Source organism: Mobula hypostoma, chromosome 12 (assembly GCF_963921235.1).
Source record: "Mobula hypostoma chromosome 12, sMobHyp1.1, whole genome shotgun sequence".
Lineage (NCBI taxonomy): Eukaryota > Metazoa > Chordata > Chondrichthyes > Myliobatiformes > Myliobatidae > Mobula > Mobula hypostoma.
In genome coordinates this window covers 3,227,127-3,254,156 of record NC_086108.1, presented here as the reverse complement: position 1 = coordinate 3,254,156, position 27,030 = coordinate 3,227,127, and the positions used below count along the sequence as shown (strand labels likewise).

At 46.8% G+C, this 27,030-nt stretch overlaps 1 protein-coding gene across 1 annotated transcript in view; it reads left to right on the top strand.

The window, feature by feature from the left end:
* LOC134355106 (ras and Rab interactor 3-like) overlaps nucleotides 1-27,030 on the top strand; it is a 110,937-nt gene that overhangs the window by 18,914 nt on the left and 64,993 nt on the right. The window contains exons 4-6 of the mRNA XM_063064849.1: nucleotides 21,194-21,266; nucleotides 23,750-23,841; nucleotides 26,106-26,483. Of these exons, the coding sequence (XP_062920919.1) occupies nucleotides 21,194-21,266; nucleotides 23,750-23,841; nucleotides 26,106-26,483 (543 nt within the window). The remainder of the gene's footprint in view (nucleotides 1-21,193; nucleotides 21,267-23,749; nucleotides 23,842-26,105; nucleotides 26,484-27,030) is intronic.

Sequence of the window (27,030 nt, the reverse complement as noted above, 5' to 3'; positions counted from 1 at the left end):
AATGGCCTACCAGCCTACCTCTAATTCTTAAACTGTGGCCTCTGGGTCTGGACTCACCCATCGGCGGGAACATGCTTCCTGCCTGCAGCGTGTCCAATCCCTTAATAATCTTATATGTTTGAATAAGATCCCCTCTCAGCCTTCTAAATTCCAGAGTATACAAGCCCAGTCGCTCCAATCTTTCAACATATTACAGTCCCAACATCCCGGGAATTAACCTTGTGAACCTAGGCTGCACCCCCTCAATAGATCAATGGTTGGTCTGTGCAAACATAAATAAATCAGAGGGAATGCTGACCACAAGATATAGGAGCAGAATTGCAGTATTGGGCCCATTGAGTCATCGCCATCGTTCAATCCTGGCTGATTTATTTTCCCTCTCAACCCCACCTCCTGCATTCCCTCCGTAACCTTGGACACTAATTAAGATCCATCACTTCGAGGTGTTGTGAATTCAAAGATGTTCTTCTGCACTTCATTATTGTAACACATGGTTATTTGGGTTACAGTTCCTCCCTGTCAGCTGGAACCAGTCTGGCCATTCTCCTCTGACCTCTCCCATTAACAAGGTGAACTGCAGCTCACTGAATATTAGTTGTAATTCCCGCACCATTCTCTGTAACCTCTGGACTGTTGTGGGTGAAGATCACAGGAGATCAGCAGTTTCTGAGATACTCAAACCACCCCTTCTGGCACCAACAACGTTCCACAGTCAAAGCTATTTAGATCATATTTCTTCCCCATTCTGATGTTTGATTTGAAACCCTTGACCATGTCTGCATGCTTTTATATCTGTTTCCTAGGATTGAAATGTCTAATACCAGAGGGCATGCATTGAAGGTGAGGGGGGGGATAGGTTGAAGGGTGATGTGAGGGGTAAGTTTTTTACTCAGAGTGGTGGATGCCTGGAATGCGCTGCCTGGTATGGTGATAGAGGCAAATACATTAGGGGCTTTTAAGAGACGTTTGGATAGACACATGGATGTGCGGAAGATGGAGGGATATGGACATGGTGTAGGGAGGAGGGATTGGTGTTTGGGTGTTTTATCTAGGGATTAGTGTGTGTTTTGGTTTGCACAACATAGTGGGCTGAGTGGCCTGTTCCTGTTCTGTGTTCTATGACATTGGGGTAAGCAAGTTTATTGCCCTCTATAGCTTGTCCCTGAGTGATGGTGAGTGGAGGAGGCTGCGGACAGCTGATGACAGGTTACTTCAGAAATAAATGGAAGGGTTTGATCAATGGGATTGCTCTCAAGTTAGTGTCGATAGTGCCTTAAGGTTTTTGTAGCCGGGGGAGGGAATAGGTAAGCTCCCAGTGGTGTGCGCCTCAAGTAGCCTCTGACAACCAAGTCCAGTTCCTGGCCTTGATGTCTGGCTTAGCTACTGAGCCTGATGGAGCCATTTCTACTGAGAGAAGGGGCAAAGGCGGCTACTGGTGTCTTACAACCAGTTGTTTCAGGTGACAGAGGCTCGTCAGCCACGGTACGCAGCTCATCTAGGGGAAGGAAAACTTAGATCTCCAGCCTCCACTGCCTTGCTGTTATACCCACTCACGGGGAAGGCTTCGGGAGTAAACCCCGAAGGAAAAATCCGGAGCTGAGTCGCTAAGAAAGTCCTACGTTGAGTTCAATGCCGACTGGCAACTCTTGCAATGCTACTGATGCAAACTGAACCAGTCTCTGCCATTCCTTTGGATATGTGGAGAGGGAGAGTTTGCTCACCATATCGTACTACCCTGGCCTCCTCCTATATTATATGAAATTTAGGAAAGAAATAATGAGGTGGTAGAATTGCTCTGAAGGCTAGCATAGTCTTAATGTGCCAAATGACCCTTCCTACATCCTCAGAAAAATAAATAAATGAGGAAATAAATAAAACTTTCCCTATTCCTTCCCATTCATCCCTTCCTCCCCCTTCTCCTTTCCATCTCGCCCCCACACACACTCCCTGTCTGTTGGTTTTGTTGTCCTGCTGAATCCTGCTTGTGGGCTGCCCTCCGGCACACCTTTGGGTGCGTTGGTTGTTAACATAGATACGCATTTCACTGCATTTGATAAATACACTCAGTGGCCAATTTATTGGTACTGCCTGGTGGGTGGTGGGGTGGAGATACGTCTCTACCAAAGGAGGTGTAAGACACTCCTTCCCCCCGCTAGTCTGCAGGACACCCTTGGGCAAGGTGTAGCACCTGTCTAGCCGCACCCCGCTCACCGATCAGGGTCATGTGAAGCCATGGGAGCAGGTGCTGGATGGTCGTACGAGCAGCCAGGGCATATCACAATTCCTAGTTATGCGACCACTGACACCAGGCAGACAATCTCTGAAGAGTATTGATAATGGGTTGGGGGGGGGTCACCCCTCTTGTAAAGACACTGCCCAGAAGACAATGGCAAACCACTTCTGTAGAAAAACTTGCCAAGAACAATCGTGGTCATGGAACGACCATGATCGGCTGCATCATACGACACGGCACGTAGCAAGTGAACCTGTGTCTAATAAACAGAGAAACATGGAAAATAGGTGCAGGAGTAGGCCATTCGGCCCTTCGAGCCTGCACCGCCATTCAGTACGATCATGGCTGATCATCCAACTCAGAACCCTGTACCAGCCTTCCCTCCATACCCCCTGATCCCTTTAGCCACAAGGGCCATATCTAACTCCCTCTTAAATATAGCCAATGAACTGGCCTCAACTGTTTCCTGTGGCAGAGAATTCCACAGATTCACCACTCTCTGTGTGAAGAAGTTTTTCCTAATCTCGGTCCTAAAAGGCTTCCCCTCTATCCTCAAACTGTGGCCCCTCGTTCTGGACTTCCCCAACATCGGGAATAATCTTCCTGCATCTAGCCTGTCCAATCCCTTTAGGATTTTATATGTTTCAATCAGATCCCCCCTCAATCTTCTAAATTCCAACGAGTACAAGCCCAGTTCATCCAGTCTTTCTTCATATGAAAGTCCTGCCATCCCAGGAATCAATCTGGTGAACCTTCTTTGTACTCCCTCTAAGGCAAGGATGTCTTTCCTCAGATTAGGGGACCAAAACTGCACACAATACTCCAGGTGTGGTCTCACCAAGGCCTTGTACAACTGCAGTAGTACCTCCCTGCTCCTGTACTCGAATCCTCTCACTATAAATGCCAGCATACCATTCGCCTTTTTCACCGCCTGCTGTACCTGCATGCCCACTTTCAATGACTGGTGTATAATGACACCCAGGTCTCGTTGCACCTCCCCTTTTCCTAATCGGCCACCATTCAGATAATAATCTGCTTTCCTGTTTTTGCCACCAAAGTGGATAACTTCACATTTATCCACATTAAGTTGCATCTGCCATGAATTTTCCCACTCACCTAACCTATCCAAGTCACCCTGCATCCGCTTAGCATCCTCCTCACAGCTAACACTGCCACCCAGCTTCGTGTCATCCGCAAACTTGGAGATGCTGCATTTAATTCCCTCATCCAAGTCATTAATATACATTGTAAACAACTGGGGTCCCAGCACTGAGCCTTGCGGTACCCCACTAGTCACTGCCTGCCATTCTGAAAAGGTCCCGTTTATTCCCACTCTTTGCTTCCTGTCTGCCAACCAATTCTCTATCCACATCAATACCTTACCCCCAGTACCGTGTGCTTTAAGTTTGCACACTAATCTTCTGTGTGGGACCTTGTCAAAAGCCTTTTGAAAATCCAAATATACCACATCCACTGGTTCTCCCATATCCACTCTACTAGTTACATCCTCAAAAAATTCTATGAGATTCGTCAGACATGATTTTCCTTTCACAAATCCATGCTGACTTTGTCCGATGATTTCACCGCTTTCCAATTGTGCTGTTATCACATCTTTGATAACTGACTCCAGCAGTTTCCCCACCACCAATGTTAGGCTAACCGGTCTATAATTCCCCGGTTTCTCTCTCCCTCCTTTTTTAAAAAGTGGGGTTACATTAGCCACCCTCCAATCCTCAGGAACTAGTCCAGAATCTAACGAGTTTTGAAAAATTATCACTAATGCATCCACTATTTCTTGGGCTACTTCCTTAAGCACTCTGGGATGCAGACCATCTGCCCCTGGGGATTTATCTGCCTTTAATCCCTTCAATTTACCTAACACCACTTCTGTACTAACCTGTATTTCGCTCAGTTCCTCCATCTCACTGGACCCTCTGTCCCCTACAATTTCTGTAAGATTATTTATGTCCTCCTTAGTGAAGACAGAACCAAAGTAATTATTCATTTGGTCTGCCATGTCCTTGCTCCCCATAATCAATTCACCTGTTTCCGTCTGTAGGGGACCTACATTTGTCTTTACCAGTCTTTTCCTTTTCACATATCTATAAAAGCTTATGTCCGTGGTCTTCTGCTGCTACAGCCTGTCCACCTGTCCATTTCAAGGTTTGACATGGTATGCGCCATTTACAAGATGTTTTCTCCTGCAGAACTGCTGCACACTGTTTTTGTTTTGTTTGTCACACCATTCTCTGTAAACTGCTGAGACTCTGGGTGAGTGTGTGTGTTTGAAAACTCCAGGAGATCAGCACTGCATCCATCATTAAGAACCTGATCACTAACATTTCTTCTGCTGGGCAGACCAACCATAGCTCTGAGCAGGAAATTTTTACACAGCCTGAAAACTGTGCAGCATTTTAGATGCTTTTATTTTGTAATATGCATATTATGAATATTTAGAATGAAAATTTAAAAATCACATAGTTTGGTTTTATTTATTAATTGACGGATACGTTTATATACAGTACAAAGAAAATCTTCCACGTATCATAAACTTTTTCTCATCTGCCTTTATTACAAATACACTGTCTATAAACACTGTCCTGATTAATTTCACATCCAGATGAAAGGTACAAGTTAATCCTCATTAGATCATCCAAGTGTTCCACTTCTAGTCTGTTTCTGGATTTACATGATTGAATTCATAAAACTTATCTATGTTCGCAGTCAGCACTAGAAGCTTGAAATGTTCCAATGGTGCCAACTGTTGGTGTTGAGTAGGCCAGCGGTCTGTTAACAACAACAATAGTTGATAACATGCTAACTATTGCTGACTTCCCTTCTGTGGTTAGTGTTACAATTTTTAATAGTGTTGTAACTTGAAATACTGACAATGTAAATATGTTGAAGCTCTAAGATGTTGCAAAGTAAAGGTTGTGGTATGTTTTTTATTTAGAAAATTTATGGAGTATATTCATTAACACTTAGTTAATTACAGGGTATTTCACAATTATATTTACACAGATTTCAAAATTATATTAACATTATGTACAAGAAATTTACAGCTGCGCAGCAATGAAGTTCTTGTGCACAGAAGCATTTCAGTTACTGTGTGCCCATGCACCCATGCAGCTTAGAGGAAACAGTGCCCATTACACAGGACATGCCCTCTTCTCTTCACTACCATCAGGGAGGAGGTACAGGAGTCTGAAGGCAGACACTCAATGTTTTATAACAGCTTCTTCCCCTCCACCTTCAGATTTCTGAATGGACAATAAACCCATGAACATTACCTCAGTAATTTTTCCCTCTCTTTGTGCATTACTTATTTAATTTACATGTATATGTACACGTATAGTTCTTTATATTATGTATTGCAATGTACTGCTGCCCCAAAACAACGAATTTCACAACAGATGTCGGTGATATTAAACGTGATTCTGAGTTTCTGAGATACTCTAACCACCCCGTCTGGCACCAACAATCATTCCACAGTCAAAGTCACTGAGATCATATTCCTTCCCCATTCTGACGTTTGATCTGAAGAACAGCTGAACCTCTTGGCCGTGTCTGCCTGCTTTTATGCATTGAGTTGCTGCTACATGATTGGCTGATTAGATATTTGCATTCACGAGCAGGTGTACAGGTGTACCTAATAGAGTGGGCACTGAGCAGAAACAAATCTGAGCCTGAATCACTCCCTCTCTCTCTCCCCCTCCCTTCTTCCCCCTTCCTTCCCTCACAGTCCCATCCCCATGACCTTTTCACAGACCAAGGCACACAGATGTACCTTTGCCTACGCCAGTCATAGAGGAGTGCAGCACGGAAGCAGAACATTTGGCCCATCTAGTCCATGCCGAAACCATTTAAACTGCCTACTCCCATCGACCTGCACCAGGACCATAGCCCTCCATACCCCTACCATCCATGTACCTATCCAAACTGCTGTTAAACATTGAAATCGACCCCACATTTCCCATCTGGGCTGGCAGCTCGTTCCACACTCTCGCCACCCTCTGAGTGAAGAAGTTTCCCCTCATGTCCCCTTTAAACTTCTCACCTTTCACCCTTAACCCATGATCTCTAATTGCAGACCCACCCAACCTCAGCGGAAAAAGCCTGCTTGAATTTACCCTATCTATACCCTTCATAATTTTGTATACCACTTTCAAATCTCCTCTCAACCTTCTATGTTGCAAGTTCTAACTTTTTCAAACTTTCCTTATAACTCAGGCCTTTCAGACCCAGCTACATCCTTGTAAATATTCTCTGTACTCTTTCAACTTTATTTACATCATTATGGTAGGTAGGTGACCAAACCTGCACCCAATACTCCAAATTAGACCTCACCAAGTTGTGTACAACTTCAACATAACATCCCGTCTCCTGTACTCCATACTTTGATTTAGGAAGGCCAATGTGCCCATGGCCATACTAGCCAGGAAATGCTTGATCTTCTCAGACACCACACACTTCAATCTGGAACCCCTGGAATGAGTGAATTCTACTCTCAGTGGTTTTCTGAAAGCTTTAAAAACATAGTTGGAATGAATTGAATCATTTTATTTCTGAAACTGTCAAAATAAACTTACAAAAGGAAAAATAAGTGGAAAAAAAGTTTTAAGAATAATACAACGATAGGTATCTCTGTTCACCATAAGAAAGGAGGCGTTATTTATTTTCACATATTACATTAAGTGTGGGTGTTACATAAGAGAGAGAAGAATGTGGTTCGGGGACTGGAAGAGGAAGTTTACCTGTGTAACGCAGGGAAAGGGAAATAATCTGATTCTGAGTGACTCATGAAATCCAAGATGTGGAAGATATTGAGAGCATCTTGTTGTAAGGCTCTCTTCCTTGTGGGACTGAGTCACCGCAACCCCAGTCCCTCGCCCCCAAAAGAAATGGTCAGCTGAGTAACAAACACAAAACACTGCAGGAAGTCGGGCAGCAAATCTCAGAAAGAATAAACAGTCAACTTTCAGACCGGAACCCCTTCTTCAGCTGGGAAAGGAAGGGGGAAGATGCCAGAATAAAAAGGTAGGGGGGTTGGGGGGGTGAAAATGAGGATAGCTGAACGGTGATGGGTGAAGCCAGCTGTGTGCGAAAGGTAAATGGCTGAAGAGGAAGGAATCTGACAGGAGAGGAGGACCATGAGAGAAAGAGAAGGAGGAGGGGACCCAGGGGGAGGTAATAGGCAGGTGAGAAGTAAGAAGCCAATGGGGAATGCAAGAAGAGGAGGGGAGGTAATTGCTTTTCACCAGAAGGAGAAATCGATATTTATGCCATCAGGTTGATGGCCACCCAGATGGAATATAAGGTGTTGCTCTTTCACCCCGAGGGTGGCCTCATCTGGGCACAAGAGGAGGCCATGGACCAGCATGTCAGAATGGGAATGGGAATGGAAATAGAAATTTTTGGCCACTGGGAAGGCTCCTGCTTTGATATATTGACTCTTTATTCCTCTCCACACATGCTGTCTGACCTGCTGAGTTCCTCCAGCATTTTGTGTGTGTTACTCTGACCTGAGACACTATCTGACCTGCTAAGTTCCTCCAGCATTTTGTGTGTGTTACTCTGACCATCGATAATGTCTGACCTGCTGAGTTCCTCCAGCATTCTGTGTGTGTTACTCTGGCCATCGACACTGTCTGACCTGCTGAGTTCCTCCAGCATTTTGTGTGTGTTACTCTGACCATCGACACTGTCTGACCGGCTGAGTTCCTCCAGCATTTTGTGTGTGTTACTCTGTCCATAGACACTGTCTGACCTGCTGAATTCATCCAGCATTTTGTGTGTGTTACTCTGACCATCGACACTGTCTGACCTGCTGAGTTCCTCCAGCATTTTGTGTGTGTTACTCTGACCATCGACACTGTCTGACCTGCTGAGTTCCTCCAGCATTTTGTGTGTGTTACTCTGACCATCGACACTATCTGACCCGCTAAGTTCCTCCAGCATTTTGTGTGTGTTACTCTGACCATCGACACTGTCTGACCTGCCGAGTTCCTCCAGCATTTTGTGTGTGTTACTCTGACCATCAACACTGTCTGACCTGCTGAGTTCCTCCAGCATTTTGTGTGTGTTACTCTGACCATCGACACTGTCTGACCTGCCGAGTTCCTCCAGCATTTTGTGTGTGTTACTCTGACCATCAACACTGTCTGACCTGCTGAGTTCCTCCAGCATTTTGTGTGTGTTGCTCTGTCCATCGACACTGTCTGACCTGCTGAGTTCCTCCAGCATTTTGTGTGTGTTACTCTGACCATCGACACTGTCTAATCTGCTGAGTTCCTCCAGCATTTTGTGTGTGTTACTCTGACCATCGACACTGTCTGACCTGCTGAATTCATCCAGCATTTTGTGTGTGTTACTCTGACCATCGACACTGTCTGACCTGCTGAGTTCCTCCAGCATTTTGTGTGTGTTACTCTGACCATCGACACTGTCTGACCTGCTGAGTTCCTCCAGCATTTTGTGTGTGTTACTCTGACCATCGACACTGTCTGACCTGCCGAGTTCCTCCAGCATTTTGTGTGTGTTACTCTGACCATCGACACTGTCTGACCTGCTGAGTTCCTCCAGCATTTTGTGTGTGTTACTCTGACCATCAACACTGTCTGACCTGCTGAGTTCCTCCAGCATTTTGTGTGTGTTGCTCTGTCCATAGACACTGTCTGACCTGCTGAGTTCCTCCAGCATTTTGTGTGTGTTACTCTGACCATCGACACTATCTGACCCGCTAAGTTCCTCCAGCATTTTGTGTGTGTTACTCTGACCATCAACACTGTCTGACCTGCTGAGTTCCTCCAGCATTTTGTGTGTGTTGCTCTGTCCATCGACAGTCTGACCTGCTGAGTTCCTCCAGCATTTTGTGTGTGTTACTCTGACCATCGACACTGTCTGACCTGCTGAGTTCCTCCAGCATTTTGTGTGTGTTACTCTGACCATCGACACTGTCTGACCTGCTGAGTTCCTCCAGCATTTTGTGTGTGTTACTCTGACCATCGACACTGTCTGACCTGCTGAGTTCCTCCAGCATTTTGTGTGTGTTACTCTGACCATCGACACTGTCTGACCTGCTGAGTTCCTCCAGCATTTTGTGTGTGTTACTCTGACCATCGACACTGTCTGACCTGCTGAGTTCCTCCAGCATTTTGTGTGTGTTACTCTGACCATCGACACTATCTGACCCGCTAAGTTCCTCCAGCATTTTGTGTGTGTTACTCTGACCATCAACACTGTCTGACCTGCTGAGTTCCTCCAGCATTTTGTGTGTGTTGCTCTGTCCATCGACACTGTCTGACCTGCTGAGTTCCTCCAGCATTTTGTGTGTGTTACTCTGACCATCGACACTGTCTAACCTGCTGAGTTCCTCCAGCATTTTGTGTGTGTTACTCTGACCATCGACACTGTCTGACCTGCTGAATTCATCCAGCATTTTGTGTGTGTTACTCTGACCATCGACACTGTCTGACCTGCTGAGTTCCTCCAGCATTTTGTGTGTGTTACTCTGACCATCGACACTGTCTGACCTGCTGAATTCATCCAGCATTTTGTGTGTGTTACTCTGACCATCGACACTGTCTGACCTGCTGAGTTCCTCCAGCATTTTGTGTGTGTTACTCTGACCATCGACACTGTCTGACCTGCTGAGTTCCTCCAGCATTTTGTGTGTGTTACTCTGACCATCGACACTGTCTGACCTGCCGAGTTCCTCCAGCATTTTGTGTGTGTTACTCTGACCATCAACACTGTCTGACCTGCTGAGTTCCTCCAGCATTTTGTGTGTGTTGCTCTGTCCATCGACACTGTCTGACCTGCTGAGTTCCTCCAGCATTTTGTGTCTGTTACTCTGACCATCGACACTGTCTGACCTGCTGAGTTCCTCCAGCATTTTGTGTGTGTTACTCTGACCATCGACACTGTCTGACCTGCTGAGTTCCTCCAGCATTTTGTGTGTGTTACTCTGACCATCGACACTGTCTGACCTGCTGAGTTCCTCCAGCATTTTGTGTTGTTACTCTGACCATCGACACTGTCTGATCTGCTGAGTTCCTCCAGCATTTTGTGTGTGTTACTCTGTCCATAGACACTGTCTGACCTGCTGAGTTCCTCCAGCATTTTGTGTGTGTTACTCTGACCATCGACACTGTCTAACCTGCTGAGTTCCTCCAGCATTTTGTGTGTGTTACTCTGACCATCGACACTGTCTGACCTGCTGAATTCATCCAGCATTTTGAGTGTGTTACTCTGACCATCGACACTGTCTGACCTGCTGAGTTCCTCCAGCATTTTGTGTGTGTTACTCTGACCATCGACACTGTCTGACCTGCTGAGTTCCTCCAGCATTTTGTGTGTGTTACTCTGACCATCGACACTGTCTGACCTGCCGAGTTCCTCCAGCATTTTGTGTGTGTTACTCTGACCATCAACACTGTCTGACCTGCTGAGTTCCTCCAGCATTTTGTGTGTGTTGCTCTGTCCATCGACACTGTCTGACCTGCTGAGTTCCTCCAGCATTTTGTGTGTGTTACTCTGACCATCGACACTGTCTAACCTGCTGAGTTCCTCCAGCATTTTGTGTGTGTTACTCTGACCATCGACACTGTCTGACCTGCTGAATTCATCCAGCATTTTGTGTGTGTTACTCTGACCATCGACACTGTCTGACCTGCTGAGTTCCTCCAGCATTTTGTGTGTGTTACTCTGACCATCGACACTGTCTGACCCGCTAAGTTCCTCCAGCATTTTGTGTGTGTTACTCTGACCATCAACACTGTCTGACCTGCTGAATTCATCCAGCATTTTGTGTGTGTTACTCTGACCATCGACACTGTCTGACCTGCTGAGTTCCTCCAGCATTTTGTGTGTGTTACTCTGACCATCGACACTATCTGACCCGCTAAGTTCCTCCAGCATTTTGTGTGTGTTACTCTGACCATCAACACTGTCTGACCTGCTGAGTTCCTCCAGCATTTTGTGTGTGTTACTCTGTCCATAGACACTGTCTGACCTGCTGAGTTCCTCCAGCATTTTGTGTGTGTTACTCTGACCATCGACACTGTCTGACCTGCTGAGTTCCTCCAGCATTTTGTGTGTGTTACTCTGACCATCGACACTGTCTGACCTGCTGAGTTCCTCCAGCATTTTGTGTGTGTTACTCTGACCATCGACACTATCTGACCCGCTAAGTTCCTCCAGCATTTTGTGTGTGTTACTCTGACCATCAACACTCTCTGACCTGCTGAGTTCCTCCAGCATTTTGTGTGTGTTGCTCTGACCATCGACACTGTCTGACCTGCTGAATTCATCCAGCATTTTGTGTGTGTTACTCTGACCATCGACACTGTCTGACCTGCTGAGTTCCTCCAGCATTTTGTGTGTGTTACTCTGACCATCGACACTGTCTGACCTGCTGAGTTCCTCCAGCATTTTGTGTGTGTTACTCTGACCATCGACACTGTCTGACCTGCCGAGTTCCTCCAGCATTTTGTGTGTGTTACTCTGACCATCAACACTGTCTGACCTGCTGAGTTCCTCCAGCATTTTGTGTGTGTTACTCTGACCATCGACACTGTCTGACCCGCTGAGTTCCTTCAGCATTTTGTCTGTGTTACTCTGACCATCGACGCTGTCTGACCTGCTGAGTTCCTCCAGCATTTTGTGTGTGTTACTCTGACCTCAGACACTGTCTGACTGGCTGAGTTCCTCCAGCATTTCGTGTGTGTTACTCTGACCATCGACACTCTCTGACCTGCTGAGTTCCTCCAGCATTTTGTCTGTGTTACTCTGACCATCGACACTGTCTGACCTGCTGAGTTCCTCCAGCATTTCGTGTGTGTTACTCTGACCATCGACGCTGTCTGACCTGCTGAGTTCCTCCAGCATTTTGTGTGTGTTACTCTGACCTCAGACACTGTCTGACTGGCTGAGTTCCTCCAGCATTTCGTGTGTGTTACTCTGACCATCGACACTCTCTGACCTGCTGAGTTCCTCCAGCATTTTGTCTGTGTTACTCTGACCATCGACACTGTCTGACCTGCTGAGTTCCTCCAGCATTTCGTGTGTGTTACTCTGACCATCGACACTGTCTGACCTGCTGAGTTCCTCCAGCATTTCGTGTGTGTTACTCTGACCATCGACACTGTCTGACCCGCTGAGTTCCTCCAGCATTTTGTGTGTGTTACTCTGACCATCGACACTGTCTGACCCACTGAGTTCCTCCAGCATTTTGTGTGTGTTACTCTGACCATCGACACGGTCTGACCTGCTGAGTTCCTCCAGAATTTTGTGTGTGTTACTCTGTCCATCGACACTGTCTGACCTGCTGAGTTCCTCCAGCATTTTGTGTGTGTTACTCTGACCATCGACACTGTCTGACCTGCTGAGTTCCTCCAGCATTTTGTGTGTGTTACTCTGACCATCGACACTGTCTGACCTGCTGAGTTCCTCCAGCATTTTGTGTGTGTTACTCTGACCATAGACTCTGTCTGACCTGCTGAGTTCCTCCAGCATTTTGTGTGTGTTACTCTGACCATCGACACTGTCTGACCTGCTGAGTTCCTCCAGCATTTTATGTGTGTTACTCTGACCATCGACACTGTCTGACCTGCTGAGTTCCTCCAGCATTTTGTGTTGTTACTCTGACCATCGACACTGTCCGACCTGCTGAGTTCCTTCAGCATTTCGTGTGTGTTACTCTGACCATCAACACTGTCTGACCTGCTGAGTTCCTCCAGCATTTTGTGTGTGTTACTCTGACAATTGACACTGTCTGACCTGCTGAGTTCCTCCAGCATTTCGTGTGTGTTACTCTGACCATCGACACTGTCTGACCTGCTGAGTTCCTCCAGCATTTCGTGTGTGTTACTCTGACCATCAACACTGTCTGACCTGCCGAGTTCCTCCAGCATTTTGTGTGTGTTACTCTGACCATCGACACTGTCTGACCCGCTGAGTTCCTCCAGCATTTTGTGTGTGTTACTCTGACCTGAGACACTATCTGACCTGCTAAGTTCCTCCAGCATTTTCTGTGTGTTACTCTGACCATCGACAATGTCTGACCTGCTGAGTTCCTCCAGCATTTCGTGTGTGTTACTCTGGCCATCGACACTGTCTGACCTGCTGAGTTCCTCCAGCATTTTGTGTGTGTTACTCTGACCATCGACACTGTCTGACCTGCTGAGTTCCTCCAGCATTTTGTGTGTGTTACTCTGACCATCGACACTGTCTGACCTGCTGAGTTCCTCCAGCATTTTGTGTGTGTTACTCTGACCATCGACACTATCTGACCCGCTAAGTTCCTCCAGCATTTTCTGTGTGTTACTCTGACCATCAACACTGTCTGACCTGCTGAGTTCCTCCAGCATTTTGTGTGTGTTGCTCTGTCCATCGACACTGTCTGACCTGCTGAGTTCCTCCAGCATTTTGTGTGTGTTACTCTGACCATCGACACTGTCTAACCTGCTGAGTTCCTCCAGCATTTTGTGTGTGTTACTCTGACCATCGACACTGTCTGACCTGCTGAGTTCCTCCAGCATTTTGTGTGTGTTACTCTGACCATCGACACTGTCTGACCCACTGAGTTCCTCCAGCATTTTGTGTGTGTTACTCTGACCATCGACACTGTCTGACCTGCTGAGTTCCTCCAGCATTTTGTGTGTGTTACTCTGGCCATCGACACTGTCTGACCTGCTGAGTTCCTCCAGCATTTTGTGTGTGTTACTCTGACCATCGACACTGTCTGACCTGCTGAGTTCCTCCAGCATTTTGTGTGTGTTGCTGTCCATCGACACTGTCTGACCTGCTGAGTTCCTCCAGCATTTTGTGTGTGTTACTCTGGCCATCAACACTGTCTGACCTGCCGAGTTCCTCCAGCATTTTGTGTGTGTTACTCTGACCATCGACACTGTCTGACCCGCTGAGTTCCTCCAGCATTTTGTGTGTGTTACTCTGACCTGAGACACTATCTGACCTGCTAAGTTCCTCCAGCATTTTGTGTGTGTTACTCTGACCATCGACACTGTCTGACCTGCTGAGTTCCTCCAGCATTTCGTGTGTGTTACTCTGACCATCGACACTGTCTGACCTGCTGAGTTCCTCCAGCATTTTGTGTGTGTTACTCTGACCATCGACACTGTCTGACCTGCTGAGTTCCTCCAGCATTTTGTGTGTGTTACTCTGTCCATCGACACTGTCTGACCTGCTGAGTTCCTCCAGCATTTTGTGTGTGTTACTCTGACCATCGACACTATCTGACCTGCTGAGTTCCTCCAGCATTTTGTGTGTGTTGCTCTGTCCATCGACACTGCCTGACCTGCTGAGTTCCTCCAGCATTTTGTGTGTGTTACTCTGACCATCGACACTGTCTGACCTGCTGAGTTCCTCCAGCATTTTGTGTGTGTTGCTCTGTCCATCGACACTGCCTGACCTGCTGAGTTCCTCCAGCATTTTGTGTGTGTTACTCTGGCCATCAACACTGTCTGACCTGCTGAGTTCCTCCAGCATTTTGTGTGTGTTACTCTGGCCATCAACACTGTCTGACCTGCCGAGTTCCTCCAGCATTTTGTGTGTGTTACTCTGACCATCGACACTGTCTGACCCGCTGAGTTCCTCCAGCATTTTGTGTGTGTTACTCTGACCTGAGACACTATCTGACCTGCTAAGTTCCTCCAGCATTTTGTGTGTGTTACTCTGACCATCGACAATGTCTGACCTGCTGAGTTCCTCCAGCATTTCGTGTGTGTTACTCTGGCCATCGACACTGTCTGACCTGCTGAGTTCCTCCAGCATTTTGTGTGTGTTACTCTGACCATCGACACTGTCTGACCTGCTGAGTTCCTCCAGCATTTTGTGTGTGTTACTCTGACCATCGACACTGTCTGACCTGCTGAGTTCCTCCAGCATTTTGTGTGTGTTACTCTGGCCATCGACACTGTCTGACCTGCTGAGTTCCTCCAGCATTTTGTGTGTGTTACTCTGACCATCGATCTGTCTGACCGGCTGAGTTCCTCCAGCATTTCGTGTGTGTTACTCTGGCCATCGACACTGTCTGACCTGCTGAGTTCCTCCAGCATTTTGTGTGTGTTACTCTGACCATCGACACTGTCTGACCTGCTGAGTTCCTCCAGCATTTTGTGTGTGTTACTCTGGCCATCGACACTGTCTGACCTGCTGAGTTCCTCCAGCATTTTGTGTGTGTTACTCTGACCATCGATCTGTCTGACCGGCTGAGTTCCTCCAGCATTTTGTGTGTGTTACTCTGACCATCGACACTGTCTGATCTGCTGAGTTCCTCCAGCATTTTGTGTGTGTTACTCTGACCATCGACACTGTCTGACCTGTTGAGTTCCTCCAGCATTTTGTGTGTGTTACTCTGACCATCGACACTGTCTGACCTGCTGAGTTCCTCCAGCATTTTGTGTGTGTTACTCTGACCATCGACACTGTCTGACCTGCTGAGTTCCTCCAGCATTTTGTGTGTGTTACTCTGACCATCGACACTGTCTGATCTGCTGAGTTCCTCCAGCATTTTGTGTGTGTTACTCTGACCATCGACACTGTCTGACCTGCTGAGTTCCTCCAGCATTTTGTGTGTGTTACTCTGACCATCGACACTGTCTGACCTGCTGAGTTCCTCCAGCATTTTGTGTGTGTTACTCTGACCATCGACACTGTCTGACCGGCTGAGTTCCTCCAGCATTTTGTGTGTGTTACTCTGACCATCGACATTGTCTGACCTGCTGAGTTCCTCCAGCATTTTGTGTGTGTTACTCTGACCATCGACACTGTCTGACCTGCTGAGTTCCTCCAGCATTTTGTGTGTGTTACTCTGACCATCGACACTGTCTGACCTGCTGAGTTCCTCCAGCATTTTGTGTGTGTTACTCTGACCATCGATCTGTCTGACGTGCTGAGTTCCTCCAGCATTTTGTGTGTGTTACTCTGACCATCGACACTGTCTGATCTGCTGAGTTCCTCCAGCATTTTGTGTGTGTTACTCTGACCATCGACACTGTCTGACCTGCTGAGTTCCTCCAGCATTTTGTGTGTGTTACTCTGACCATCGACACTGTCTGACCTGCTGAGTTCCTCCAGCATTTTGTGTGTGTTACTCTGACCATCGACACTGTCTGACTTGCTGAGTTCCTCCAGCATTTTGTGTGTGTTACTCTGACCATCGACACTGTCTGACCTGCTGAGTTCCTCCAGCATTTTGTGTGTGTTACTCTGACCATCGACACTGTCTGACCTGCTGAGTTCCTCCAGCATTTTGTGTGTGTTACTCTGACCATCGATCTGTCTGACGTGCTGAGTTCCTCCAGCATTTTGTGTGTGTTACTCTGACCATCGACACTGTCTGATCTGCTGAGTTCCTCCAGCATTTTGTGTGTGTTACTCTGACCATCGACACTGTCTGACCTGCTGAGTTCCTCCAGCATTTTGTGTGTGTTACTCTGACCATCGACACTGTCTGACCTGCTGAGTTCCTCCAGCATTTTGTGTGTGTTACTCTGACCATCGACACTGTCTGACTTGCTGAGTTCCTCCAGCATTTTGTGTGTGTTACTCTGACCATCGACACTGTCTGACCTGCTGAGTTCCTCCAGCATTTTGTGTGTGTTGCGTCTGCAGCATCTCGTGTTAATGTTCTGCTGAAGGATGCTTGACCTGAAACGTTAACTTTATCTCTCTTTTCAACATGCTGCCTGGCCTGCTGAGTGCTTCTCACATTTTTAACTTTCAGGTTTAGATAATCTGCAAATGTTATTGTCAGCAATAAGGTCAGCTGTAAACGGCCTGGGTGTCTCTGGGCAGAAGCGATTCCTGTCTCTGGTTCCTGGTTGTACTTCAACCTGATCGACATCTGGCTGTAATTGGCTGCTCTTTGAACACTGTTCAAAGTAAATCTATTCTCAGAATATGTATAGGTCAGCATATAGTATCCTGAAATACATTTCCTTGTGGGCACTCACAGTTGAACAGGCAAGTGAGAGATGTTGCTCTCCAGGAGGACCAACCAAGGTCGGGCACTGAGGGAGTGCAGTAGAACAAAGGGATCTGGGAATACAGGTACATAATTCGTTCCTAGTGGCGTCACAGGTTGATAAGGCTATTAAAAAAAAGCTTTTGGCACATCGGCCTTCATAAATCAAAGTACTGAACACAGGGGATGGGATGTTACATTGAAGTTGTATAAGATGTTGGTGAGGCCCAGTTTGGAGTATTGTGTGCAGTTTTGGTGACCTGCCTACTGGAAAGATGTAATTAAGGTTGAGAGAGTACAAGGATGATTCCGAGTTTGGAGGACCCGAGTCATAAGGAAAGATTGAATAGGTTAGGACTTTATTCCTTGCAACGTAGAAGATTTGATAGAGGTATTCAAAATTATGAGGGGTATAGATAGGGTAAATGCAAGCAGGCTTTGGGTGGGACTACAACCAGAGGTCATGGGTTAAGGGTGAAAATTTAAGGGAAACATGAGGAGAGACTTCACTCAGAGGGTGGTGAGAGTGTGGAATGAGCTGCCAGGACAAGTGGTGAATGCAAGTTCGATTTCAATGTTTAAGAGAAGTTTGGATACATAGAGCATAGTACAGCACAAGAATACATCAGAGGAACAGGCCATTTGGCCCACAATGTTGTGCTGGACCAGCTAAATAGCAAATCAAAAACACCCAAACACTAAACTCTCCTCTCCACACAATGTCCATATCCCTCTGTCTTCCACATATCGATCTAAACGTCTCTGAAAAGCCCCTAATGTATTTGCCTCTACCACCAGACCAGGCAGCACATTCCAGACATCCACCACTCTCTGAGCAAAAAACTTACCCCTCACATCCCCCTTGAACCTACCCGTTCTCATCCTCAATGCATGCCCTCTGGTATTAGACATTTCTACCTTGGGAAACAGATACACTCTGTCCACTCGATCTCTGCCTCTCATAATCATATAAACCTCTATCAGATCTCCCGTCAGCCTCCGACACTCCAGAGAAAGCAACCCAAGTTTATCCAACCTCTCATGATAGCACATGTCCTCTAAACCAGACAGCATCCTGGTAACACACATCAAAGTTGCTGGTGAACGCAGCAGGCCAGGCAGCATCTCTAGGAAGAGGTACAGTCGACGTTTCAGGCCGAGACCCTTCGTCAGGACTAACTGAAGGAAGAGCTAGTAAGAGATTTGAAAGTTGGAGGGGGAGGGGGAGATCCAAAATAATAGGAGAAGACAGGAGGGGGAGGGATGGAGCCAAGAGCTGGATAGGTGATTGGCAAAAGGGATACGAGAGGATCATGGGACAGGAGGCCCAGGGAGAAGGAAAAGGGGGAGGGGGAGAAAAAAAACCCAGAGGATGGGCAAGGGGTATAGTCAGAGGGACAGAGGGAGAAAAAGGAGAGAGAGAGAAAGAATGTGTATATATAAATAAATAACGGATGGGGTACGAGGGGGAGGTGGGACATTAATGGAAGTTTGAGAAGTCAATGTTCATGCCATCAGGTTGGAGGCTACCCAGATGGAATATAAGGTTCCTCCAACCTGAGTGTGGCTTCATCTTTACAGTAGGGAAGGCCGTGGATAGACATATCAGAATGGGAATGGGATGTGGAATTAAAATGTGTGGCCACTGGGAGATCCTGCTTTCTCTGGCGGACAGAGCGTAGGTGTTCAGCAAAACGGTCTCCCAGTCTGCGTCGGGTCTCGCCAATATATAGAAGGCCACATCGGGAGCACCGGACGCAGTATATCACCCCAGTCGACTCACAGGTGAAGTGTTGCCTCACCTGGAAGGACTGTTTGGGGCTCTGAATGGTGGTAAGGGAGGAAGTGTAAGGGCATGTGTAGCACTTGTTCCACTTACACGGATAAGCATCCTGGTAAACCACTTCTGCACCCTCTCCAAAACCTCACCATCCTTCCTATAGTGGGGTGACCAGAACAGTGTGCAACACTCCAGATGTGAGAAACGCATACGTCTTTGGACTGTGGGAGGAAACGCACGCGGTTACGGGGAGAACATACAAGCTCCTTACAGGCAGTGACAAGAATTGAACCCGGGTCACTGGCACTGTACCCACATATTCCATGTATGAACTTTCCAGTCTTGAGTTTTGCACTCTGTCATCTGCACGATTTCAGGCTTCCAGTGAGAGGGGAAAGTCTTGTCATAACTCAATCATCACTGGAATATTTTTTAATTATTTGTTTATTTATTTGTGGTAATAGTACTTCATGTTGAAGTTGTATGGAGATGTTGGTGAGGCCTAATTTGGAGTATTGTGTGCAGTTGTAGTCACCTACCGCCGGAAAGGTGTCAATAAAGTAGAAAAGGTGTTGCTGGGACTGGAAGGCCTGAGTTGTATGAAGAGATTGGATAGGTTAGCACTTTATCGCTTGGAAGGTAGAAGATTGAGAGAGGTTTAGATAGAGCTATACAAAATTATGAGAGGTATAGATAGGATAAATGCAAGCAGGCTTTTTCCACTGAGGTTGGGTGGGACTACAACCAGAGGTCATGGGTTAAGGGTGAAAAGGTGAGAAGTTTAAGGGGAACATGAGGGAAAACTTATTCACTCAGAGGGTGGTGAGAGTGTGGAATGAGCTGCCAGGACAAGTGGTGAATGCAAGTTCAATTTCAACGTTTAAGAGAAGTTTGGATGGTAGGGGTATGGAGGGCTATGGTCCTGGGTGCAGGTTGATGGGAGTAGGCAGTCTAAATGGTTCAGCACAGACTAGATGGGCCGAAGGTTTCTCTGCTATACTCTATGACTCTATGCTTTACGAGAGAGTTACCTATACTGTGTTGAGTACTTTGGCCCAGAGGAACATTGTTTCTTTTGCTGGTAAACTTGAGCTTGGACACGAGAGTCTCTTCCTGTTACGCTGGTGGTTGAAACTCTCCGTTCATTGTTGTGGGCCCTGTGGTACGGAGATTGATGGGCTGAGGTGAGAGGGGTTAGAGTTAGCTGACTGCCCTGTCACTGTTCATGTTGAAATGGGCTTGAGCATCTTGAATGGCTGCATCACCCTCTGGTATGGGGTGGGGTGTTGGGGGGTGGGTGGGGGCTATCGCACAGGATCGAAGGAAGCTACAGACAGCTATAAACTTAGTCAGCTCCATCATGGACATTAGCCTCCGTAGTATCCAGGACATCTTCAAGGAGTGATGCCTCAAAAAGGCGGCATTCACCATAAAGGACCCCCATCATCCAGAACACGCCCTCTTCTCACTGCTACCATCAGGGAGGAGGTACAGAAGCCTGAAGGCACACACTCAGCGATTCAGGAACAGCTTCTTCCCCTCTGCCATCCAATTTCTGACTGGACATTGAACCCATGAACACTACCTCACTACCTTTTAATTTCTATTTTTGCACTACTTATTTAAAATACATATATATACTTAGTGTATTACAGTTTTTTCTACATTTGTCATGTATTGCATTGTACTGCTCCCGCAAAATTAATAAATTTCACGACATATCCTAGTGAATCTGATACTACTTGACCTCTGCCCCTGCTCACTCCGAGGTAGTTATTCCTGAATTTCATAAAAGGAGAGATTCACATTTCAATTAGACTGACGATTATTTATCACCTTTACGTGTACAAATATAATTCCGGTTGCCCCACTATAGGAAGGATGTTGAGGCTTTGGAGAGGGTGCAGAACAGGTTTACCAGGAAGTGCCTGGTTTAGAGGGCATGTGCTATCATGAGAGGCTGGATAGACTTGGGTTGTTTTCTCTGGCGTGTCGGAGGCTGAGGGGAGATCTGATAGAGGTTTATACGATTATGAGAGGCAGATCGAGTGGACAGAGAGTACCTGTTTCACAGGGTAGGAATGTCTAATACCAGAGGGTAAGCATTGACCTTTTACCTATTTATGCTGTAAACTTTCTTCAGGCCAGTGTGGGATCACGATTCTAGATTAATATTATTTATTTTCTCATGCAGTTTATTACCTGGAACATTCCTACCTGGGGTTTACCAGCATCTTCCAGCTGATTGGTTACTACTGTGTCAGCAGGTAAGTTACAGTGCACTGCTGCTGATTAACCTGTGTGATGCGGAAGCAGGTTCACGGGTTTGGTGAATGAGGCAGAAAACATTCACCACAAGTAAGTATATTAAGCATTCATTTAGAAACTGTAAAATAATCGACCAAATATCTAAGTTCCCGGTTACACAGACTACAAAACTAAATATTCAACAAACAGATACTTAGCTAAGAATGTGTAAAGGATCAGTTAGGATGGTTTAGGATCAGTTAGTTGAGTGATGCTGCAGCTCTTCCGTCAGTAAGACCAAAGAGCTGATTGTGGACTTCAGAAATGGTAACACATACCAGCCCTCACAGAGCCATCGGAAGTGGAATAAGTGAGCAATTTTGAGTTTCCGGCTGTCAACATCTTTGAGGGTCTAACCTGGTCCCAACATATTGATACAAAGAAGACAAGACAGTGGCTATATTTCATTAGGAGCTTGAGGAGATTTGGTTTGTCACCTGAAACACTCAAATTTCTACTGATGTACCATGGAGAGCATTCTGACTGGCTGCACACTGTCTGGTATGTTGGGGTGGGCCAGAGGATCAAAATAAACTGCAGAGAGTTGTAAACTCAATCAGCTCCATCATGGGCACCAGCCTCCACAGCATCCAGGACACCTTCAAGGAGCGGTGCCTCAAAAAGGCAGCATCCATCATTAAGAACCCCATCACCCAGGCCATGCCCTCTTCTCACTGCTACTGATAGGGAGGAGGTACAGGAGCCTGAAGGCACACACTCAATGATTCTGACCGGCTGGTACGGAGGGACCTCTGCACAGGATCGGAAAAAGCAGCAGAAAGTTGTAAACTCAGCCAGCTCCATCGTGGGCACCAGCCTCCACAGCATCCAGGACAACTTCAAAAAGGCTGCATCCATCATTAAAGACCCCTATCAGCCCCAACGTGTCCTCTGCTCAATGTTACCATCAGGGACAAAGTACAGGAGCCTGTTGCCACAAACACCACGATTAGGGTACAGCTCCTTCCCATCGACCATCAGGTTTGTGAAAGAACTGTGAAGCTTTGAACACTGCCTTGCTATTTCTGCTCTCCTTTTGCACTACCTATTATTGTTTCTAAATTTGCTCTTATTATAACTTATAGTATATTTTACGTAAAATCCACACCAACTGGGACCTTCAACCAGAGTGCAAAAGGCAACAATGTGCAAATGTGCTTTCTTGGCGCAAATGCAAAAGGAAATTAAGAAAGAATAATAGTAAATAACTAAGCAACAAATATCAAGAACATAAGATGGAGAGTCTTTGAAAATGAGTCCACTGGATGTGGGAACATTTCGATGATGGGGGCAAGGGAAGCTGAGTGAAGTTATTCCCTCTGATTCAAGTGCCTGTTGGTTGAGGGGTAGTAGCTGTTTCTGAACCTGGTGGTGGAGGTCCTGAGGCTCTTGTACCTTCTGCCTGATGGCAGCTAGAAGAGAGCATGTCCTGGGTGGTGGAGCTCCCTGATGATAGGTCACCCCTGTTTTCCTGAACTCCAGTGAGTACAGGCCCAGAGCCATCAAATGTTTCTCATAAATAAACCCTTTCACTCCCAGAATCATTGTCCTCTGTACCCTCTCCAATGCCAGCCCGTCCTCTAGGGCCCATACAACTGTTCCATTCCAGAAATTGTCTTAGAGGACCATTTTTGGTGCAGTTATTGTGAAATTAATAATTTGGTTGATTGTCATCACCTGTTCACAGTGAAATTTATTATCAGAGTCCATATCTGTCACCACATACATCTCTGAGATTCATTTTCCTGCGGGCATACTCAGCAAATCTATAGAATAGTAACTGTAAACAGGATCAATGAAAGAGCAAGAACACAGAAGACAACTGTGCAAATGCAAATATAAACAAATGTCAATAAATAACGACAGCATGAAATAACAAGATAAAGAGCCCTCAAAGTGAGATCATCTCAAAAGACAGGTGTGGTTAACCCCTTTTGTTCAAGAGCCTGGAGGTGCAAGGGTACCGACTGTTCTCGAACCTGGCGGTGCCAGTATCTTCTACCTGAGAAAAGGGCACGTCCTGGGGGGTGGGGATCTCTGGTGATGGCTGCTGCTTTCCTACGACAGCATTCCATGTAGATGTGCTCAATGGTTGGGAGGGCTTTACCCGTGATGTACTGAAACATGGCATGATAAATGGCGTCTCTCATGTCACCCTGGTCAGAGCAGCACCTGCCTCTGTCATGTTGCCTATTGATGTGGCAGTCCTAGTGTCTGAGGATGGCAATCACACAGTTACTCATTCACAAAGCCCAGGTAGGTCATCATAAAACAGCACAGACTCTTTTATGCTATGTAACTTTAAAAAAAAGCTGCCAAGATTTACATATTTTGTAATTGCAAAAACAGGAAACTGCAATGTGAAATAAGGAACTCCTGTAATGTCATTGCATTGAGTGCCTGTGGTCCCTTTCTAACACGAATACCTGTTCTATTTGCACAGGGATGTTCTACCCTCTCGCTTGCAACTGCCACTTGCCATCTTGTGCGCCACCTACAAGGAGGAATTGGAGGAGATCTCAGCGCTTGGCATGAGTGAGTTCATCTGACCACACTGGCTTTGCTTTCGTGATTAGTTTATATGGCTTCCTTTATTCTGGGGCTCGTTTCCTCCCTGTGCTTCCTCCTCACTGCTCTCACTTCAGCTCTGCTACCTCCCACTCTGAGTTAAGTGTCAACCCCCTAGTCCTCCCTCCCTGCCCACCCTGAACCTGTCAACACTCCCCGCCGATGGTAACGGTGCTTCGCGGCTGTTCCACAGGAAGCAGCTTCCCTCCTGTACCTCAAGCCAAGCTATAAATGTGGACAGGGTGTGGCAAACCTGTCCTTAGGAGCCTCAGGTCCCACACCACCAGGTTCAGGAACAGTTATTACCCCTCAACCATCAGGCTCCTGAACCAGTGTGGATAACTTCACTCACCACAATGAGCCTCAGGTCCCACACCACCAGGTTCAGGAACAGTTATTACCCCTCAACCATCAAGCTCCTGAACCAGTGTGGATAACTTCACTCACCACAATGAGCCTCAGGTCCCACACCACCAGGTTCAGGAACAGTTATTACCCCTCAACCATCAGGCTCCTGAACCAGTGTGGATAACTTCACTCACCACAATGAGCCTCAGGTCCCACACCACCAGGTTCAGGAACAGTTATTACCCCACAACCATCAGGCTCCTGAACCAGTGTGGATAACTTCACTCACCACAATGAGCCTCAGGTCCCACACCACCAGGTTCAGGAACAGTTATTACCCCTCAACCATCAAGCTCCTGAACCAGTGTGGATAACTTCACTCACCACAATGAGCCTCAGGTCCCACACCACCAGGTTCAGGAACAGTTATTACCCCACAACCATCAGGCTCCTGAACCAGCGGGGATAATTCCACTCACCACAATGAGCCTCAGGTCCCACACCACCAGGTTCAGGAACAGTTATTACCCCACAACCATCAGGCTCCTGAACCAGTGTGGATAACTTCACTCACCACAATGAGCCTCAGGTCCCACACCACCAGGTTCAGGAACAGTTATTACCCCACAACCATCAGGCTCCTGAACCAGTGTGGATAACTTCACTCACCACAATGAGCCTCAGGTCCCACACTACCAGGTTCAGGAACAGTTATTACCCCACAACCATCAGGCTCCTGAACCAGTGTGGATAACTTCACTCACCACAATGAGCCTCAGGTCCCACACCACCAGGTTCAGGAACAGTTATTACTCCACAACCATCAGGCTCCTGAACCAGTGTGGATAACTTCACTCACCACAATGAGCCTCAGGTCCCACACCAGCAGGTTCAGGAACAGTTATTACCCCACAACCATCAGGCTCCTGAACCAGTGTGGATAACTTCACTCACCACAATGAGCCTCAGGTCCCACACCACCAGGTTCAGGAACAGTTATTACCCCTCAACCATCAGGCTCCTGAACCAGTGTGGATAACTTCACTCACCACAATGAGCCTCAGGTCCCACACCACCAGGTTCAGGAACAGTTATTACCCCTCAACCATCAGGCTCCTGAACCGGTGTAGATAACTTCACTTATCATAACTCTGAACTAATTCCACAACCTATTGACTCACTTCAAGGACACTTCACAAAGTCAAAAAGTCAATGTAAATTTATCATCAAAGTACATATATGACACCATATACAACCCTGAGATTCATTGTCTTGTGGGTATTTGTAGGAACATAAAGAAATACAATAGAATTAATGAAAAACTCTACATGAAAAAGATAGACAAGCAACCAATGTACAAAGTAGTCAAATTATCCAAATTAAGATGATAAATAATACTCAGAACATGAGTTGTAGAGCCCTTGATATTTGTGGGACTGGTTCAGAGTTGAGGTGAGTGAAGTTATCCACGCTGGTTCAGGACCCTGATGGTACTAACTGTTCCTGAACCTGAGGTTCCTTTACCTCCTTCTCAATGGCAGCAGTGAGAAGAGAGCATGGCCTGGATGGTGAGGTCCTTGATGATGGATGCTGCTTTCTCCTGGCAGTGCTCCTTGTAGATGTGCTCAACAGTGGAAGGGCTTTGCTTGTGAAGCACTAGGTTGTATCCAGCACTTTCTGTTCCTGGGTATTGGGGATCCCGTACCAGGCCATGATGCAACCAGCCCAGATAGTCTCCACTGTGCATCAGTGTGCGGTAGGAAAGCTCTGAGTACAGCCTGACCACAGTTTTATACAGCTTCAGAATGATTTCCCAACTCTTGGACTCAATGCCCCAGCTAGTATCTCCACCTAGTGTCAATCTCTTCCTTGTTTCCATGCAGTGTTCTGGGATTTGCCACTGAACCAAAAGCAAGATGGAAGCTCCCAGGAAGCCGCCGGTGACACCATAGAGGTAGACCCAGCCACATCCACCGCAGAGCTCCTGAAGCATCAGCACCTCCCAATGTGTTCCATCCAGGTGACCGGAGAGAACGGGGCACTCTTCTTCATCAACCCCCTCTTCCTCAAGGAGCACGGCGACAGCTGGCTGCAACAGGCTGGGCCCTCCTGTACCTTCCAGCACTCTCGCTTGGCCACCAGGTGCAGAAAACGCTCGGCAGGATCTCTGGCCCCTCAGACACACCGGGATACCCTCAGCTGCAATGACAGCGAGAAATCGGATTCGGGGAAGAGTGTGGAAGAGGAGGAGATATTTAAAGGTGACCTGCTCCTTCCGTTCTTCTTTAGAGGTGTTGTGCAACTAGAGGCGATTCAGCCTTTGGCCCAACAAACTCTGTGCTCTCCTCCATCCCTTTCTCCCATAGTGCAATCTCCTCCCCTCTCAGATTACTTTTTCTTCAACACTTTACCTCTTCTGCCTACCACCCCCAGCTTCTTACTTCGTACCACCTTCCCCCACCCACCCACTCATCTGCTGCCATCAGAGAGAAGGTGCAGAAGCCTCAGGTCCCACACCACCAGGTTCAGGAACAGTTATTACCCTACAACCATCAGGCTCCTGAACCAGTGTGGATAACTTCACTCACCACAATGAGCCTCAGGTCCCACACCACCAGGTTCAGGAACAGTTATTACCCCACAACCATCAGGCTCCTGAACCAGTGTGGATAACTTCACTCAACCTATCATTGAAATATTCCCAAAACCAATGGATTCACTTTCAAGGACTGTTCTCAATCTCATGTACTCGATATTTATTGTTTATTTAATTTTTATTATTATTTCTTCTTTCTGTGTTTTCCTAGT